We start from the raw sequence: 17,500 nt of genomic DNA on the forward strand, positions 1-17,500 counted from the left end.
GTTTTCACATTGTTTGTAACTTATTTTACACATAATGTTGCTGCTACCGTCTCTTATGACCGAAAAGACCTTCTGGACATCAGAACAGCGATTACTCGAATTGGACAAAGAATGTTTCTTTAAAGAGTCAGACTGTCACGACTGCCGCCGAAGTTGGCTCCCTGCCTGTTCGGTGCTCGGTGGTCGTCGTCACCGTCCCACTAGCCGCCACCGATCCCTTTTTCCTTTGTCTGTTTGTTTGGTCTTATTAGTTTCACCTGTGTTTCTGTTGTTTGGTTTAATGAGCTTCTCTATTTTTAGTAGGTGGACCCGCCCTTGTTTTGTGCGGGATTGTCTTTATGTTACGTGCGTTTTAGGTAGAGGTGGATTTATTTTCTTAAACTTGGCACCCTGTATTTTTTGGGTTGTCACGTTGTTGTCCGCGCCCTGTATTGTTGGGCTTATCATTTTGTGTGCCGAAGTAAAGGGCATTTTTCCCCAGTGGAACTCTCTGTGTCTGATTCCTTCACCCACCTAGTCCCGCGTGACACAGACGGGACGGATATACTCCAAACAGCCAGGCCAATATACCCGTCATTCGCTGGAGAAACAAAACTGAGATTGCGCAGAAAGAGATCGGGATGCCTTGTGAGGATCAGGCGACGAGTGGCTTTGCCATCTGTTCTGTTAGCTAACGCTCAATCGCTGGCTTTAGGGGTAAAACATGACCCCTGTTGGGGCTTTAGGGGTAAAACATAACCCTGTTGGGGCTTTAGGGGTAAAACATGACCCCTGTTGGGGCTTTAGGGGTAAAACATAACCCTGTTGGGGCTTTAGGGGTAAAACATAACCCCTGTTGGGGCTTTAGGGGTAAAAATGACCCCTGTTGGGGCTTTAGGGGTAAAACATAACCCCTGTTGGGGCTTTAGGGGTAAAACATAACCCCTGTTGGGGCTTTAGGGGTAAAAATGACCCCTGTTGGGGCTTTAGGGGTAAAAATGACCCCTGTTGGGGCTTTAGGGGTAAAAATGACCCCTGTTGGGGCTTTAGGGGTAAAACATAACCCTGTTGGGGCTTTAGGGGTAAAAATGACCCCTGTTGGGGCTTTAGGGGTAAAACATAACCCCAGTTGGGGCTTTAGGGGTAAAACATGACCCCTGTTGGGGCTTTGGGGGTAAAACATACCCCTGTTGGGGCTTTAGGGGTAAAACATAACCCCTGTTTGGGCTTTAGGGGTAAAACATGGCCCCTGTTGGGGCTTTAGGGGTAAAACATGACCCCTGTTGGTGCATTAGGGGTAAAACATGACCCCTGTTGAGGCTTTAGGGGTAAAACATGACCCCTGTTGGGGCTTTAGGGGTAAAAATAACCTCTGTTGGGGCTTTAGGGGTAAAACATAACCTCTGTTGGGGCTTTAGGGGTAAAACATGACCCCTGTTGGGGCTTTAGGGGTAAAACATGACCTCTGTTGGGGCTTTAGGGGTAAAACATGACCCCTGTTGGGGCTTTAGGGGTAAAAAATGACCCCTGTTGGGGCTTTAGGGGTAAAAATAACCTCTGTTGGGGCTTTAGGGGTAAAACATAACCCCTGTTTGGGCTTTAGGGGTAAAACATGACCCCTGTTGGGGCTTTAGGGGTAAAACATAACCCCTGTTGAGGCTTTAGGGGTAGAAATGACCCCTGTTGGGGCTTTAGGGGTAAAACATAACCTCTCTTGGGGCTTTAGGGGTACAAATTACCCCTGTTGGGGCTTTAGGGGTAAAACATGACCCCTGTTGGGGCTTTAGGGGTAAAACATGACCCCTGTTGGGGCTTTAGGGGTAAAACATAACCCCTGTTGTGGCTTTAGGGGTAAACATAACCCCTGTTGTGGCTTTAGGGGTAAAAAATAACCCTAGTTGGGGCTTTAGGGGTAAAACATGACCTCTGTTGGGGCTTTAGGGGTAAAAAGAACCCCTGTTGGGACTTTAGGGGTAAAACATGACCTCTGTTGGGGCTTTAGGGGTAAAATAACCCCTGTTGGGGTTTTAGGGGTAAAACATGACCTCTGTTGGGGCTTTAGGGGTAAAACATAACCTCTGTTGGGGCTTTAGGGGTAAAACATAACCTCTGTTGGGGCTTTAGGGGTAAAACATAACCCCTGTTGGGGCTTTAGGGGTAAAACATGACCTCTGTTGGGGCTTTAGGGGTAAAACATAACCTCTGTTGGGGCTTTAGGGGTAAAAAATAACCCTAGTTGGTGATTTAGGGGTAAAACATGACCTCTGTTGGTGCTTTTAGCAGTTGAAATATGTTGATGCTTTAAGGTTAAATGTGAAGCGCACTGCAACGTGGATCTGCAATAGTCCGTATTGAATCTAGGCCTTAGTTAGTCAGTTATGTTAGTCAGTCAGTTGTTCAACCAGTTTGTTAGTTAGAAGCTAGGTTAGTTAGTTGGTTAGTTTGTTGGGTAGTTAGTTAGTTTGATGCTAAATAGTTAGTTTGTTAGTTAGGGGATAATGGGTTAGGGGCTAGTTAGTTGGAGACTAGTTAGTTAGGGGTTAGTTAGTACGATGCTAGTTAGTTATATGCTAGTTAGTTTGAGGCTAGTTAGTTAGGGGCTAGTTAGTTAGATTAACGTTAGTTAGAGGCTAATTAGTTAGGGGCTAGTTAGATAAGGGTTAGTTAGTACCCTGAGGTTATGCATGCTGCTAGTTAGTTAGGGGCTAGTTAGTTGGAGGGTAGTTAGTTGGTGGCTAGTTAGTACCCTGAGGTCATGCAGGCTGCTAGCTAGTTAGGGCTAGTTAGTTAGGGGCTAGTTAGTACCCTGAGGTCATGCAGGCTGCTAGTTAGTTAGGGATAGTTAGTTAGGGGTTATTTATACCCTGAGGTTATGCTGGCTGCTAATAAGTTAGGGAGTGGTTAGTTAGGGGCTAGTTAGGTAGAGGGCAGTTAATTAATGGCTAGTTAGTTAGGGGCTAGTTAGTTAGATGCTAGTTAGTTAGGGGCTAGTTAGTACCCTGAAGTTATGCAGGCTGCTAGTTGGTTAGGGGCTAGTTAGGTAGAGGCAAATTAGTTAGGGGCTAGTTAGATAGGACTTAGTTAGTTAGCGATTAATTAGCTAGGGGCTAGTTAGTACCCTGAGGTTATGCAGGCTGCTAGTTAGTTAGGGGCTAGTTAGTTTGGGGATAGTTATACCCTGAGGTTAAGCAGACTGCAAATAAGTTAGGGAGTAGTTAGTTAGGGGCTAGTTAGTTAGGGGCTAGTTGGTTATGGGCTAGTTAGGTATAGGATAGTTATACACTGAGGTTACGCAGACTGCTAATAAGTTAGGGAGTAGTTATTTAGGGGCTAGTTAGGTAGGGGCTAGTTGGTTATGGGCTAGTTAGGTAGAGGATAGTTATACACTGAGGTTACGCAGACTGCTAATAAGTTAGGGAGTAGTTATTTAGGGGCTAGTTAGTTAGGGGCTAGTTGGTTAGGGGCTAGTTGGTTATGGGCTAGTTAGGTAGAGGATAGTTATACACTGAGGTTACGCAGGCTGCTAATACGTTAGGGAGTAGTTAGTTAGGGGCTAGTTAGGTAGAGGGTAGTTAGTTAGTGTCTAGTTAGTTAGGGGTGAGTTAGTTAGAGGCTAGATAGTTGGGGGCTAGTTAGTACCTTGAAGTTGCGCAGGCTGTCATTCTCCTCTCTTCCTCCTCGACACACCAGCTTCTGCATCTTTACCAGGAGCAGCTGCTGGGCCCTGTTGATCATACACACACACACACACACACACACACACACACACACACACACACACACACACACACACACACACACACACACACACACACACACACACACACACACACACACACACACACACACACACACACACACACACACACACATACAGGTCTGTGGTGACATGTAGTGGTCGCTAGTCTGATGTTGTATCAAGCTTCTGGATCAGTATTTGAAAGTATTCATCTGGTATTCTGTAGTAGTCTGTAGTACTGTGTAGTAGTATGTAATAGTCTGTAGTACTGTGTAGTAGTATGTAATAGTCTGTAGTAGTCTGTAGTAGTCTGTAGTAGTTTGTAGTAATCTGTAGTAGTCTGTAGTACTGTGTAGTAGTATGTAATAGTCTGTACTAGTCTGTAGTAGTCTGTAATAGTCTGTAGTACTCTATAGTAATCTGTAGTAGTATGTAGTAGTCTGTAGTACTGTGTAGTAGTATGTAATAGTCTGTACTAGTCTGTAGTAGTCTGTAGTAAGCTGTAGTAGTTTGTAGTAATCTGTAGTAGTCTGTAGTACTGTGTAGTAGTATGTAATAGTCTGTACTAGTCTGTAGTACTGTGTAGTAGTATGTAATAGTCTGTAGTAGTCTGTAGTAACCTGTAGTAGTTTGTAGTAATCTGTAGTAGTATGTAGTACTCTGTAGTAATCTGTAGTAGTTTGTAGTAATCTGTAGTAGTCTGTAGTACTCTGTAGTAATCTGTAGTAGTGTGTAGTAGTCTGTAGTAGTCTGTAGTAACCTGTAGTAGTTTGTAGTAATCTGTAGTAGTCTGTAGTACTCTGTAGTAATCTGTAGTAGTATGTAGTAGTCTGTAGTAGTGTGTAGTAGTCCATAGCATTCTGTATTTACCGTGAGTAAGAGGGGATGGTGCCTTTTTCCAGTAGGTCGGTTCCAGAGTAGGGTTCGACCCGGGAGCAAAGCCACTCCCACTTCCCCTGGTGCATCGTGTCCAGGACATGGACCACCTTAATCAATCAATCAACCAATCAAGTAATACGTTAACCAATCAACCAAACAATAAGTCAAGCAATCACTCAATCAACCTATCAACCGATCAACCAATCAATCAATCATTAATTCAATAAATTAATCAAACAATAAATGAACCAAACAACCAAGCAATCAATCAACCCTAACCCTAACAACAACAGCACGATAATAACAGGTACCTCGTTACATATTCTAGATTGATGTACCTCGTTACATATTCTAGATTGATGTACCTCGTCACAAAGCACATATTGTAGATTGATGTACCTCGTTACATATTCTAGATTGATGTACCTCGTTACATATTCTAGATTGATGTACCTCGTTACATATTCTAGATTGATGTACCTCGTCACAAAGCACATATTCTAGATTGATGTACCTCGTCACAAAGCACATATTGTAGATTGATGTACCTCGTTACATATTGTAGATTGATGTACCTTGTTACATATTGTAGATTGATGTACCTCGTTACATATTGTAGATTGATGTACCTCGTCACAAAGCACATATTCTAGATTGATGTACCTCGTCACAAAGCACATATTCTAGATTGATGTACCTCGTCACAAAGCACATATTGTAGATTGATGTACCTCGTCACAAAGCACATATTGTAGATTGATGTACCTCGTCACAAAGCACATATTGTAGATTGATGTACCTCGTCACAAAGCACATATTGTAGATTGATGTACCTCGTCACAAAGCACATATTGTAGATTGATGTACCTCGTCACAAAGCACATATTGTAGATTGATGTACCTCGTCACAAAGCACATATTGTAGATTATGTCATGTATATATTGTATATACAGTGGGGAGAACAAGTATTTGATACACTGCCGATTTTGCAGGTTTTCCTACTTACAAAGCATGTAGAGGTCTGTAATTTTTATCATAGGTACACTTCAACTGTGAGAGACTGAATTTAAAACAAAAATCCAGAAAATCACATTGTATGATTTTTAAGTAATTAATTCGCATTTTATTGCATGACATAAGTATTTGATACATCAGAAAAGCAGAACTTAATATTTGGTACAGAAACCTTTGTTTGCAATTACAGAGATCATACGTTTCCTGTAGTTCTTGACTAGGTTTGCACACACTGCAGCAGGGATTTTGGCCCACTCCTCCCTACAGATCTTCTCCAGATCCTTCAGGTTTCTGGGCTGTCGCTGGGCAATACGGACTTTCAGCTCCCTCCAAAGATTTTCTATTGGGTTCAGGTCTGGAGACTGGCTAGGCCACTCCAGGACCTTGAGATGCTTCTTACGGAGCCACTCCTTAGTTGCCATGGCTGTGTGCTTCGTGTCGTTGTCATGCTGGAAGACCCAGCCACGACCCATCTTCAATGCTCTTACTGAGGGAAGGAGGTTGTTGGCCAAGATCTCGCGATACATGGCCCCATCCATCCTCCCCTCAATACGGTGCAGTCGTCCTGTCCCCTTTGCAGAAAAGCATCCCCAAAGAATGATGTTTCCACCTCCAAGCTTCACGGTTAGGATGGTGTTCTTGGGGTTGTACTAATCCTTCTTCTTCCTCCAAACACGGCGAGTGGAGTTTAGACCAAAAAGCTCTATTAATGTCTCATCAGACCACATGACCTTCTCCAATTCCTCCTCTGGATCATCCAGATGGTCATTGGCAAACTTCAGACGGGCCTGGACATGCGCTGGCTTGAGCAGGGGGACCTTGCGTGCGCTGCAGGATTTTAATCCATGACGGCGTAGTGTGTTACTAATGGTTTTCTTTGAGACTGTGGTCCCAGCTCTCTTCAGGTCATTAACTAGGTCCTGCCGTGTAGTTCTGGGCTGATCCCTCACCTTCCTCATGATCATTGATGCCCCACGAGGTGAGATCTTGCATGGAGCCCCAGACTGAGGGTGATTGACCGTCATCTTGAACTTCTTCCATTTTCTAATAATTGCGCCAACAGTTGTTGCCTTCTCACCAAGCTGCTTACCTATTGTCCTGTAGCCCATCCCAGCCTTGTGCAGGTCTACAATTTTATCCCTGATGTCCTTACACAGCTCTCTGGTCTTGGCCATTGTGGAGAGGTTGGAGTCTGTTTGATTGAGTGGGTGGACAGGTGTCTTTTATACAGGTAACGAGTTCAAACAGGTGCAGTTAATACAGGTAATGAGTGGAGAACAGGAGGGCTTCTTAAAGAAAAACTAACAGGTCTGTGAGAGCCGGAATTCTTACTGGTTGGTAGGTGATCAAATACTTATGTCATGCAATAAAATGCGAATTAATTACTTAAAAATCATACAATGTGATTTTCTGGATTTTTGTTTTAAATTCCGTCTCTCACAGTTGAAGTGTACCTATGATAAAAATTACAGACCTCTACATGCTTTGTAAGTAGGAAAACCTGCAAAATCGGCAGTGTATCAAATACTTGTTCTCCCCACTGTATATACACTACAAGTCAAAAGTTTTAGAACACCTACTCATTCAAGGGTTTTTCTTTATTTGTACTATTTTCTACATTGTAGAATAAGAGTGAAGACATCAACACTATGAAATAACACATATGGAGTTATGTAGTAACCAGAAAAGGGTTCAACAAATCAAAATATATATTATATTTGAGATTCTTCAAATAGCCACTATTTGCCTTGATGGCAGCTTTGCACACTCTTGGCATTCTCTCAACTAGCTTCATGAGGTAGTCACCTGGAATGCATTTCAATTAACAGGTGTGCCTTGTTAAAAGTTTATTTGTGGAACTACTTTCCTTCTTAATGTGTTTGAGCCAATATGTTGTGATGTGACAAGGTAGGGGTGGTATACAGAAGATAGCCCTATTTGGTAAAATACCAAATCCATACTATGGCAAGAAAAGTTCAAAGAAGCAAAGAGAAGTGCAGTCGCAAAAACCATCAAGAACAATGAAGAAACTGGCTCTAATTAGGACCGCCACAGGAAAGTAAGACCCAGAGTTACCTCTGCTGCAGAGGATAAGGTCATTAGAGTTAACTGCACTTCAGATTGCAGCCCAAATAAATGGTTCACAGAGTTCAAGTAACAGACACATCTCAACATCAACTGTTCAGAGGAGACTGAGTGAATCAGGCTTTCATGGTCGAATTGCTGCAAAGAAACCACTACTAAAGGACACCAAAAAGAAGAAGAGACTTGCTTGGGCCAAGAAACACGAGCAATGGACATTAGACCAGTGATCATTTTTTTCATAAAAACTTTGGCCAAGTCAGTAACCATGCCCACGTAAGCACACACATTGTGGCAACGTGATGGAACCACCGCCCTCCAAGCGAGTGCATAAAAGGACGGGTAACTATCACGAGCGTCGTCTTGAAAATGACCGGACCAAGGTGCAGCGTGGTGAGCGTACATTTGTCTTTATTTTTTTAAATGTCGCCATCAAAACAATAAACAACAAAAATGAACGTGAAGCTCCGTAAGGCTATACATGCATTAAACGAAGACAACAACCTACAAATGAGAAAAGGAAAAAAGGCTGCCTAAGTCTGATTCCCAATCAGAGACAACGATAGACAGCTGTCCCTGATTGAGAATCATACCCGGCCAAATCAAAGAAGCAGAAAACATAGACTTTCCCACCCGAGTCACACCCCGACCAAACAAACATAGAGAATAAAAGGATCTCTACGGTCAGGGCGTGACAGTAACGACATTTACATTAGACCAGGAAGCTTGGAGCGGTGGCTACAAGTTGAAATGGTTGCAATTTAAATACAGACCAGCGTGACCGACAGCGTAAAGCTGAATGTTATGAAATGGTAAGACCCTCTGAAACTCAACAGAGAAGAAGAAGACTAAGACATGCACCGCCTGCAGCTCTGCATGTAATGTAGTCTAGGAAACTCGACCGAAGACGAGAAAATGTCTCCCGGGTGGCACAGTGGTCTAGAGCACTGCATCGCAGTGCTAGCTGCGCCACCAGAGTCTCTGGGTTCACGCCCAGGCTCTGCCGCAGCCGGCCGCGACCGGGAGGTCCGTGGGGCGACGCACAATTGGCTTAGCGTCGTCCGGGTCCGGGTTAGGGAGGGTTTGGCCGGTAGGGATATGTGGATATTGTAAAGTGTAAAGTGTGTAAAGTGTAAAGTGGATATTGTAAAGTGGTTGTTCCACTGGATATCACAAGGTGAATGCACCAATTTGTAAGTCGCTCTGGATAAGAGCGTCTGCTAAATGACTTAAATGTAAATGTAAAATAACATTTCCGTCTCAACACTGTGCGTCTGATGTATCCAGTCTAATGAACACTCAGAGACAAAGATGCCTACTACAACTGAGGACATTGTGACCTCTAAGGACAACCAGAGACTTACACAACCAGAGACTTTCTGTCGAACTATTCGTCACAGACGGATCGAGAAGTTTCAACAGAGAGACGACAGACAAAGACATCTAAGCGTAAATATATGTTGCACTTCTAAATCCGAATGAGCGGTTGTCAGGGTGCTAAATATTCATATTTACAGTGAGCGTATAATTTAACTGTATGTACGATAGTTGAATTCCAATGTCTCTCCTTCTCCCGCTCTTTCTTTCCCCACCTCTTTCATTGTGTAACCAGCCGTCATATCGGGTTAGTCCACTAGGGACTTTTCATTGTGTAACAAGCCGTCATATCGGGTTAGTCCACTAGGGACTTTTCATTGCATTATGTTAGTAATCAATTCAACCTATGCTGTGTGTGTTTATGTATTTCTGTGTGATTATTTAGTTAGTTAGTAAATAAATAATTAAGCCAATTTGTGTATCGCTGAATCATCATTTAGACTAGGATTTATGAAGTCAATGACTTTCAGAATGAGACTGATATGAGGTCATAACTAACACTTACTTTGATGATAGTTACCTTATTGAGGAAAAGTGTACTGACTATGACTGAGATATGTGGTTGTCTCACTTAGCTATCTTCAGATGAATGTACTGACTATGACTGAGATATGTGGTTGTCTCACTTAGCTATCTGAAGATGAATGTACTGACTGAGATATGTGGTTGTCTCACTTAGCTATCTTCAGATGAATGTACTTACTATGACTGAGATATGTGGTTGTCTCACCTAGCTATCTTCAGATGAGTGTACTTACTGAGATATGTGGTTGTCTCACTTAGCTATCTTCAGATGAGTGTACTGACTATGACTGATATATGTGGTTGTCTCACCTAGCTATCTTCAGATGAATGTACTGACTATGACTGTGATATGTGGTTGTCTCACTTAGCTATCTGTAGATGAGTGTACTGACTGTGATATGTGGTTGTCTCACCTAGCTATCTGTAGATGAATGTACTGACTGTGATATGTGGTTGTCTCACCTAGCTATCTTCAGATGAATGTACTGACTATGACTGTGATATGTGGTTGTCTCACTTAGCTATCTGTAGATGAGTGTACTTACTATGACTGAGATATGTGGTTGTCTCACCTAGCTATCTTCAGATGAATGTACTTACTATGACTGAGATATGTGGTTGTCTCACTTAGCTATCTTCAGATGAATGTACTGACTATGACTGAGATATGTGGTTGTCTCACTTAGCTATCTGAAGATGAATGTACTGACTATGACTGTGATATGTGGTTGTCCCACCTAGCTATCTGAAGATGAATGTACTGACTATGACTGTGATATGTGGTTGTCTCACCTAGCTATCTGAAGATGAATGTACTGACTGTGATATGTGGTTGTCCCACCTAGCTATCTGTAGATGAATGTACTGACTATGACTGTGATATATGGTTGTCCCACCTAGCTATCTGTAGATGAATGTACTGACTATGACTGAGATATGTGGTTGTCCCACCTCGCTATTTGAAGATGAATGTACTGACTATGACTGTGATATGTGGTTGTCTCACCTAGCTATCTGAAGATGAATGTACTTACTATGACTGAGATATGTGGTTGTCTCACTTAGCTATCTGAAGATGAATGTACTGACTGAGATATGTGGTTGTCTCACTTAGCTATCTTCAGATGAATGTACTGACTATGACTGTGATATGTGGTTGTCTCACTTAGCTATCTTCAGATGAATGTACTGACTATGACTGTGATATGTGGTTGTCTCACTTAGCTATCTTCAGATGAATGTACTGACTATGACTGAGATATGTGGTTGTCTCACTTAGCTATCTGAAGATGAATGTACTGACTGAGATATGTGGTTGTCTCACTTAGCTATCTTCAGATGAATGTACTGACTGTGACTGAGATATGTGGTTGTCTCACTTAGCTATCTGAAGATGAATGTACTGACTGAGATATGTGGTTGTCTCACTTAGCTATCTTCAGATGAATGTACTGACTGTAAGTCGCTCTGGATAAAAGTGTCTACTAAAGGACAGGGTTAGGGTCAGCAGGTACCTCATCACAGAGCACGCTCAGGGAGCAGGTGTCTGATTGGCCAGAGATGTTGAGGTTGATTCTGATGTAGAATGAGTCTCCTGACGTCACCGTTCCCTCCGATAGATCCCTCTGCAGCCTCCGGTACCCTGACACACACACAGACACACACACAATAGAATGAGTCTCCTGACGTCACCGTTCCCTCCGATAGATCCCTCTGCAGCCTCCGGTACCCTGACACACACACAGACACACACAGATACACAGACACACACAGATACACAGACACACACAGATACACAGCACACAGACACACACACAGACACACACAGATACACAGCACACAGACACACACACAGACACACACAGATACACAGCACACAGACACACACACAGACACACACAGATACACAGCACACACACACACACACAGACACACACAGATACACAGCACACACACACACAGACACACACAGATACACAGCACACACACACACACACACAGACACACACAGACACACACACAGACACACACAGATAGACACACACAGACACACACACAGACACACACAGATACACAGCACACAGACACACACACAGACACACACAGATACACAGCACACAGACACACACACAGACACACACAGATACACAGCACACACACAGACACAATAGATTGCGCAATGTTTTTTATCTATGTTTGAAGCCTGAGCGTAAAGTGAGGTATCCAGAACAGATGCAGATAAAAACACCACTACAATACTGTTAGGGGATGTACAATGGTGTTAAGGGGTTTACAATGCTGTTAGGGGATTTACAATGGTGTTAGGGGGATTTATAATGGTGTTAGGGGATTTATAATGGTGTTAGGGGATTTATAATGGTTTTAGGGGATTTATAATGGTGTTAGGGGGATTTATAATGGTGTTAGGGGATTTATAATGGTGTTAGGGGATTTATAATGGTGTTAGGGGATTTATAATGGTGTTAGGGGATTTATAATGGTGTTAGGGGGATTTATAATGGTGTTAGGGGATTTATAATGGTGTTAGGGGATTTACAATGCTGTTAGGGGATTTATAATGGTGTTAGGGGATTTACAATGGTGTTAGGGGATGTACAATGCTGTTAGGGGATTTACAATGGTGTTAGGGGATTTACAATGGTGTTAGAGGATTTACAATGCTGTTAGGGGATTTACAATGCTGTTAGGGGATTTACAATGCTGTTAGGGGATTTATAATGGTGTTAGGGGATTTACAATGGTGTTAGGGGGATTTATAATGGTGTTAGGGGATTTATAATGCTGTTAGGGGATTTACAATACTGTTAGGGGATTTACAATGCTGTTAGGGGATTTATAATGGTGTTAGGGGATTTACAATGCTGTTAGGGGATTTACAATGGTGTTAGGGGATTTACAATGCTGTTAGGGGATTTACAATGGTGTTAGGGGATTTATAATGGTGTTAGGGTATTTATAATGCTGTTAGGGGATTTATAATGGTGTTAGGGGATTTACAATCCCCTAAAACCATTATAAATCCCCTTACAATCACCATATCCGGGTTGGAGCGAGTAGTCGCATTCCGCATTCCGCTTCGCTCCACAGGTAGTATTACCATTTCATTTTCATTTTCATTACAGTACAATGGTTTGATTTGTTTGATCTTAGCTAGCTACATAGCCGTCTTTGTATCAAAGATAATTGTGTAGTTATTGAGGTTCGCTAGCCAGCTATTTTCGTCCTAACGTAACGTAACGTAGTCAACACTGCTAGCTAGCCAGCTAGCCACCGAATAGCAGCACTGTAGAAACGATTACATTACAACGGAACGACTTGATTAGTGTAGTGTTAGCTAGCTACATAGTTGTCTTTGCTATCTTTGTATCTAAGATAATTGTGTAGTTTTGAGTAATTATCGGTTAGCTAGCCAGCTATTTTCGTCCGCCGCGCTGCCGTTCTCCTACCTGGTCAACACTGCTAGCTAACACTGCTAGCTAGCCAACTTCTACCGAATAGCAGCACTGTAGAAACTTACATTACAACGGAACGACTTGATTAGCGTAGTGTTAGCTAGCTACATAGCTGTCTTTGCTGTCCTTGTATCCAAGATAATTGTGTAGTTTAGAGAAATTTTGAGAAATTGTCGAGGTTACCTAGCCAGTTAGAGGTTACCTAGCCAGCTACACTTTCAAACAAAGTCAACAACGCAGCCACTGCTAGCCAGCCTACTTCACCAGCCAGCAGTACTATATCATTTTAGTCAATAAGATTATATATATATTTTTTATTTATTATTATTTTTTTATTATTTTTTTTTTGCAACGTAAGCTTAACTTTCTGAACATTCGAGACGTGTAGTCCACTTGTCATTCTAATCTCCTTTGCATTAGCGTAGCCTCTTCTGTAGCCTGTCAACTATGTGTCTGTCTATCCCTCTTCTCTCCTCTCTGCACAGACCATACAAACGCTTCACACCGCGTGGCCGCCGCTACTCTAACCTGGTGGTCCCAGCGCGCACGACCCACGTGGAGTTCCAGGTCTCCGGCAGCCTCTGGAACTGCCGATCTGCGGCCAACAAGGCAGAGTTCATCTCAGCCTATGCGTCCCTCCAGTCCCTCGACTTCTTGGCACTGACGGAAACATGGATTACCACTGATAACACTGCTACTCCTACTGCTCTCTCCTCGTCTGCCCACGTGTTCTCGCACACCCCGAGAGCTTCTGGTCAGCGGGGTGGTGGCACTGGGATCCTCATCTCTCCCAAGTGGACATTCTCTCTTTCTCCCCTAACCCATCTGTCTATCGCCTCCTTTGAATTCCATGCTGTCACAGTTACCAACCCTTTCAAGCTTAACATCCTTATCATTTATCGCCCTCCAGGTTCCCTTGGAGAGTTCATCAATGAGCTTGACGCCCTGATAAGTTCCTTTCCTGAGGATGGCTCACCTCTCACAGTTCTGGGTGACTTTAACCTCCCCACGTCTACCTTTGACTCATTCCTCTCTGCCTCCTTCTTTCCACTCCTCTCCTCTTTTGACCTCACCCTCTCACCTTCCCCCCCTACTCACAAGGCAGGCAATACGCTTGACCTCATCTTTACTAGATGCTGTTCTTCCACTAATCTCATTGCAACTCCCCTCCAAGTCTCCGACCACTACCTTGTATCCTTTTCCCTCTCGCTCTCATCCAACACTTCCCACACTGCCCCTACTCGGATGGTATCGCGCCGTCCCAACCTTCGCTCTCTCTCCCCCGCTACTCTCTCCTCTTCCATCCTATCATCTCTTCCCTCTGCTCAAACCTTCTCCAACCTATCTCCTGATTCTGCCTCCTCAACCCTCCTCTCCTCCCTTTCTGCATCCTTTGACTCTCTATGTCCCCTATCCTCCAGGCCGGCTTGGTCCTCCCCTCCTGCTCCGTGGCTCGACGACTCACTGCGAGCTCACAGATCAGGGCTCCGGGCAGCCGAGCGGAAATGGAGGAAAACTCGCCTCCCTGCGGACCTGGCATCCTTTCACTCCCTCCTCTCTACATTCTCCTCTTCTGTCTCTGCTGCTAAAGCCACTTTCTACCACTCTAAATTCCAAGCATCTGCCTCTAACCCTAGGAAGCTCTTTGCCACCTTCTCCTCCCTCCTGAATCCTCCTCCCCCTCCTCCCCCCTCCTCCCTCTCTGCGGATGACTTCGTCAACCATTTTGAAAAGAAGGTCGACGACATCCGATCCTCGTTTGCTAAGTCAAACGACATCGCTGGTTCTGCTCACACTGCCCTACCCTGTGCTTTGACCTCTTTCTCCCCTCTCTCTCCAGATGAAATCTCGCGTCTTGTGACGGCCGGCCGCCCAACAACCTGCCTGCTTGACCCTATCCCCTCCTCTCTTCTCCAGACCATTTCCGGAGACCTTCTCCCTTACCTCACCTCGCTCATCAACTCATCCTTGACCGCTGGCTACGTCCCTTCCGTCTTCAAGAGAGCGAGAGTTGCACCCCTTCTGAAAAAACCTACACTCGATCCCTCCGATGTCAACAACTACAGACCAGTATCCCTTCTTTCTTTTCTCTCCAAAACTCTTGAACGGGCCGTCCTTGGCCAGCTCTCCTGCTATCTCTCTCAGAATGACCTTCTTGATCCAAATCAGTCCGGTTTCAAGACTAGTCATTCAACTGAGACTGCTCTTCTCTGTGTCACGGAGGCGCTCCGCACTGCTAAAGCTAACTCTCTCTCCTCTGCTCTCATCCTTCTAGACCTATCGGCTGCCTTTGATACTGTGAACCATCAGATCCTCCTCTCCACCCTCTCCGAGCTGGGCATCTCCGGCGCGGCCCACGCTTGGATTGCGTCCTACCTGACAGGTCGCTCCTACCAGGTGGCGTGGCGAGAATCTGTCTCCGCACCACGCGCTCTCACCACTGGTGTCCCCCAGGGCTCTGTTCTAGGCCCTCTCCTATTCTCGCTATACACCAAGTCACTTGGCTCTGTCATATCCTCACATGGTCTCTCCTATCATTGCTATGCAGACGACACACAATTAATCTTCTCCTTTCCCCCCTCTGATAACCAGGTGGCGAATCGCATCTCTGCATGTCTGGCAGACATATCAGTGTGGATGACGGATCACCACCTCAAGCTGAACCTCGGAAAGACGGAGCTGCTCTTCCTCCCGGGGAAGGACTGCCCGTTCCATGATCTCGCCATCACGGTTGGCAACTCCATTGTGTCCTCCTCCCAGAGTGCTAAGAACCTTGGCGTGATCCTGGACAACACCCTGTCGTTCTCAACTCACATCAAGGCGGTGACCCGTTCCTGTAGGTTCATGCTCTACAACATTCGCAGAGTACGACCCTGCCTCACACAGGAAGCGGCGCAGGTCCTAATCCAGGCACTTGTCATCTCCCGTCTGGATTACTGCAACTCGCTGTTGGCTGGGCTCCCTGCCTGTGCTATTAAACCCCTACAACTCATCCAGAACGCCGCAGCCCGTCTGGTGTTCAACCTTCCCAAGTTCTCTCACGTCACCCCGCTCCTCCGCTCTCTCCACTGGCTTCCAGTTGAAGCTCGCATCCGCTACAAGACCATGGTGCTTGCCTACGGAGCTGTGAGGGGAACGGCACCTCCGTACCTTCAGGCTCTGATCAGGCCCTACACCCAAACAAGGGCACTGCGTTCATCCACCTCTGGCCTGCTCGCCTCCCTACCTCTGAGGAAGTACAGCTCCCGCTCAGCCCAGTCAAAACTGTTCGCTGCTCTGGCACCCCAATGGTGGAACAAACTCCCTCACGACGCCAGGTCAGCGGAGTCAATCACCACCTTCCGGAGACACCTGAAACCCCACCTCTTTAAGGAATACCTAGGATAGGATAAAGTAATCCTTCTACCCCCCCCTCCCCCTTAAAAGAGTTAGATGCACTATTGTAAAGTGGTTGTTCCACTGGATATCATAAGGTGAATGCACCAATTTGTAAGTCGCTCTGGATAAGAGCGTCTGCTAAATGACTTAAATGTAAATGTTAAATGTACAATGCTGTTAGGGGATTTATAATGGTGTTAGGGGATTTACAATGCTGTTAGGGGATTTACAATGGTGTTAGGGGATTTACAATACTGTTAGGGGATTTATAATGGTGTTAGGGGATTTACAATGCTGTTAGGGGATTTACAATGGTGTTAGGGGATTTATAATGGTGTTAGGGGATTTATAATGGTGTTAGGGGATTTACAATGCTGTTAGGGGATTTATAATGGTGTTAGGGGATTTACAATACTGTTAGGGGGATTTATAATGGTGTTAGGGGATTTACAATGCTGTTAGGGGATTTATAATGCTGTTAGGGGATTTATAATGGTGTTAGGGGATTTATAATGGTGTTAGGGGATTTAGGATGGTGTTAGGGGATTTATAATGGTGTTAGGGGATTTACAATGCTGTTAGGGGATTTATAATGGTGTTAGGGGATTTACAATGGTGTTAGGGGATTTATAATGGTGTTAGGGGATTTATAATGGTGTTAGGGGATTTACATTGGTGTTAGGGGATTTACAATGGTGTTAGGGGATTTACATTGGTGTTAGGGGATTTACAATGGTGTTAAAAGATTTAAAATGCTGTTAGGGGATTTATAATTCTGTTAGGGGATTTATAATGGTGTTAGGGGATTTATAATGGTGTTAGGGGGATTTATAATCAAGTTTATTTTATATAGCCCTTCGTACATCAGCTAATATCTCGAAGTGCTGTACAGAAACCCAGCCTAAAACCCCAAACCCCAAATTTATAATGGTGTTAGGGGATTTATAATGGTGTTAGGCGATTTATAATGGTGTTAGGGGATGGTGTGTCTGTCTGTGTGCGTGTGTGTGTACGTCTACAGTGTAAAGACGTACCATCATAGTTGGCACGGTA

The 17,500-nt window shown here is 44.3% G+C and overlaps 1 protein-coding gene across 3 annotated transcripts in view; it reads right to left on the minus strand.

Moving 5' to 3' along the window:
• The window catches only part of card11 (caspase recruitment domain family, member 11), a 259,869-nt gene that overhangs the window by 79,312 nt on the left and 163,057 nt on the right, over positions 1 to 17,500 (minus strand). For all 3 annotated transcript variants that reach the window (XM_071390369.1, XM_071390373.1, XM_071390381.1), the window contains 4 exons: positions 17,482 to 17,500; positions 11,111 to 11,238; positions 4,589 to 4,704; positions 3,619 to 3,703 (listed from right to left, as the gene is read on the minus strand). The exon at positions 17,482 to 17,500 is cut by the window's right edge and continues 108 nt beyond it. In XM_071390369.1, the coding sequence (XP_071246470.1) occupies positions 3,619 to 3,703; positions 4,589 to 4,704; positions 11,111 to 11,238; positions 17,482 to 17,500 (348 nt within the window). The remainder of the gene's footprint in view (positions 1 to 3,618; positions 3,704 to 4,588; positions 4,705 to 11,110; positions 11,239 to 17,481) is intronic.

Source organism: Salvelinus alpinus, chromosome 1, assembly GCF_045679555.1.
Source record: "Salvelinus alpinus chromosome 1, SLU_Salpinus.1, whole genome shotgun sequence".
NCBI lineage: Eukaryota > Metazoa > Chordata > Actinopteri > Salmoniformes > Salmonidae > Salvelinus > Salvelinus alpinus.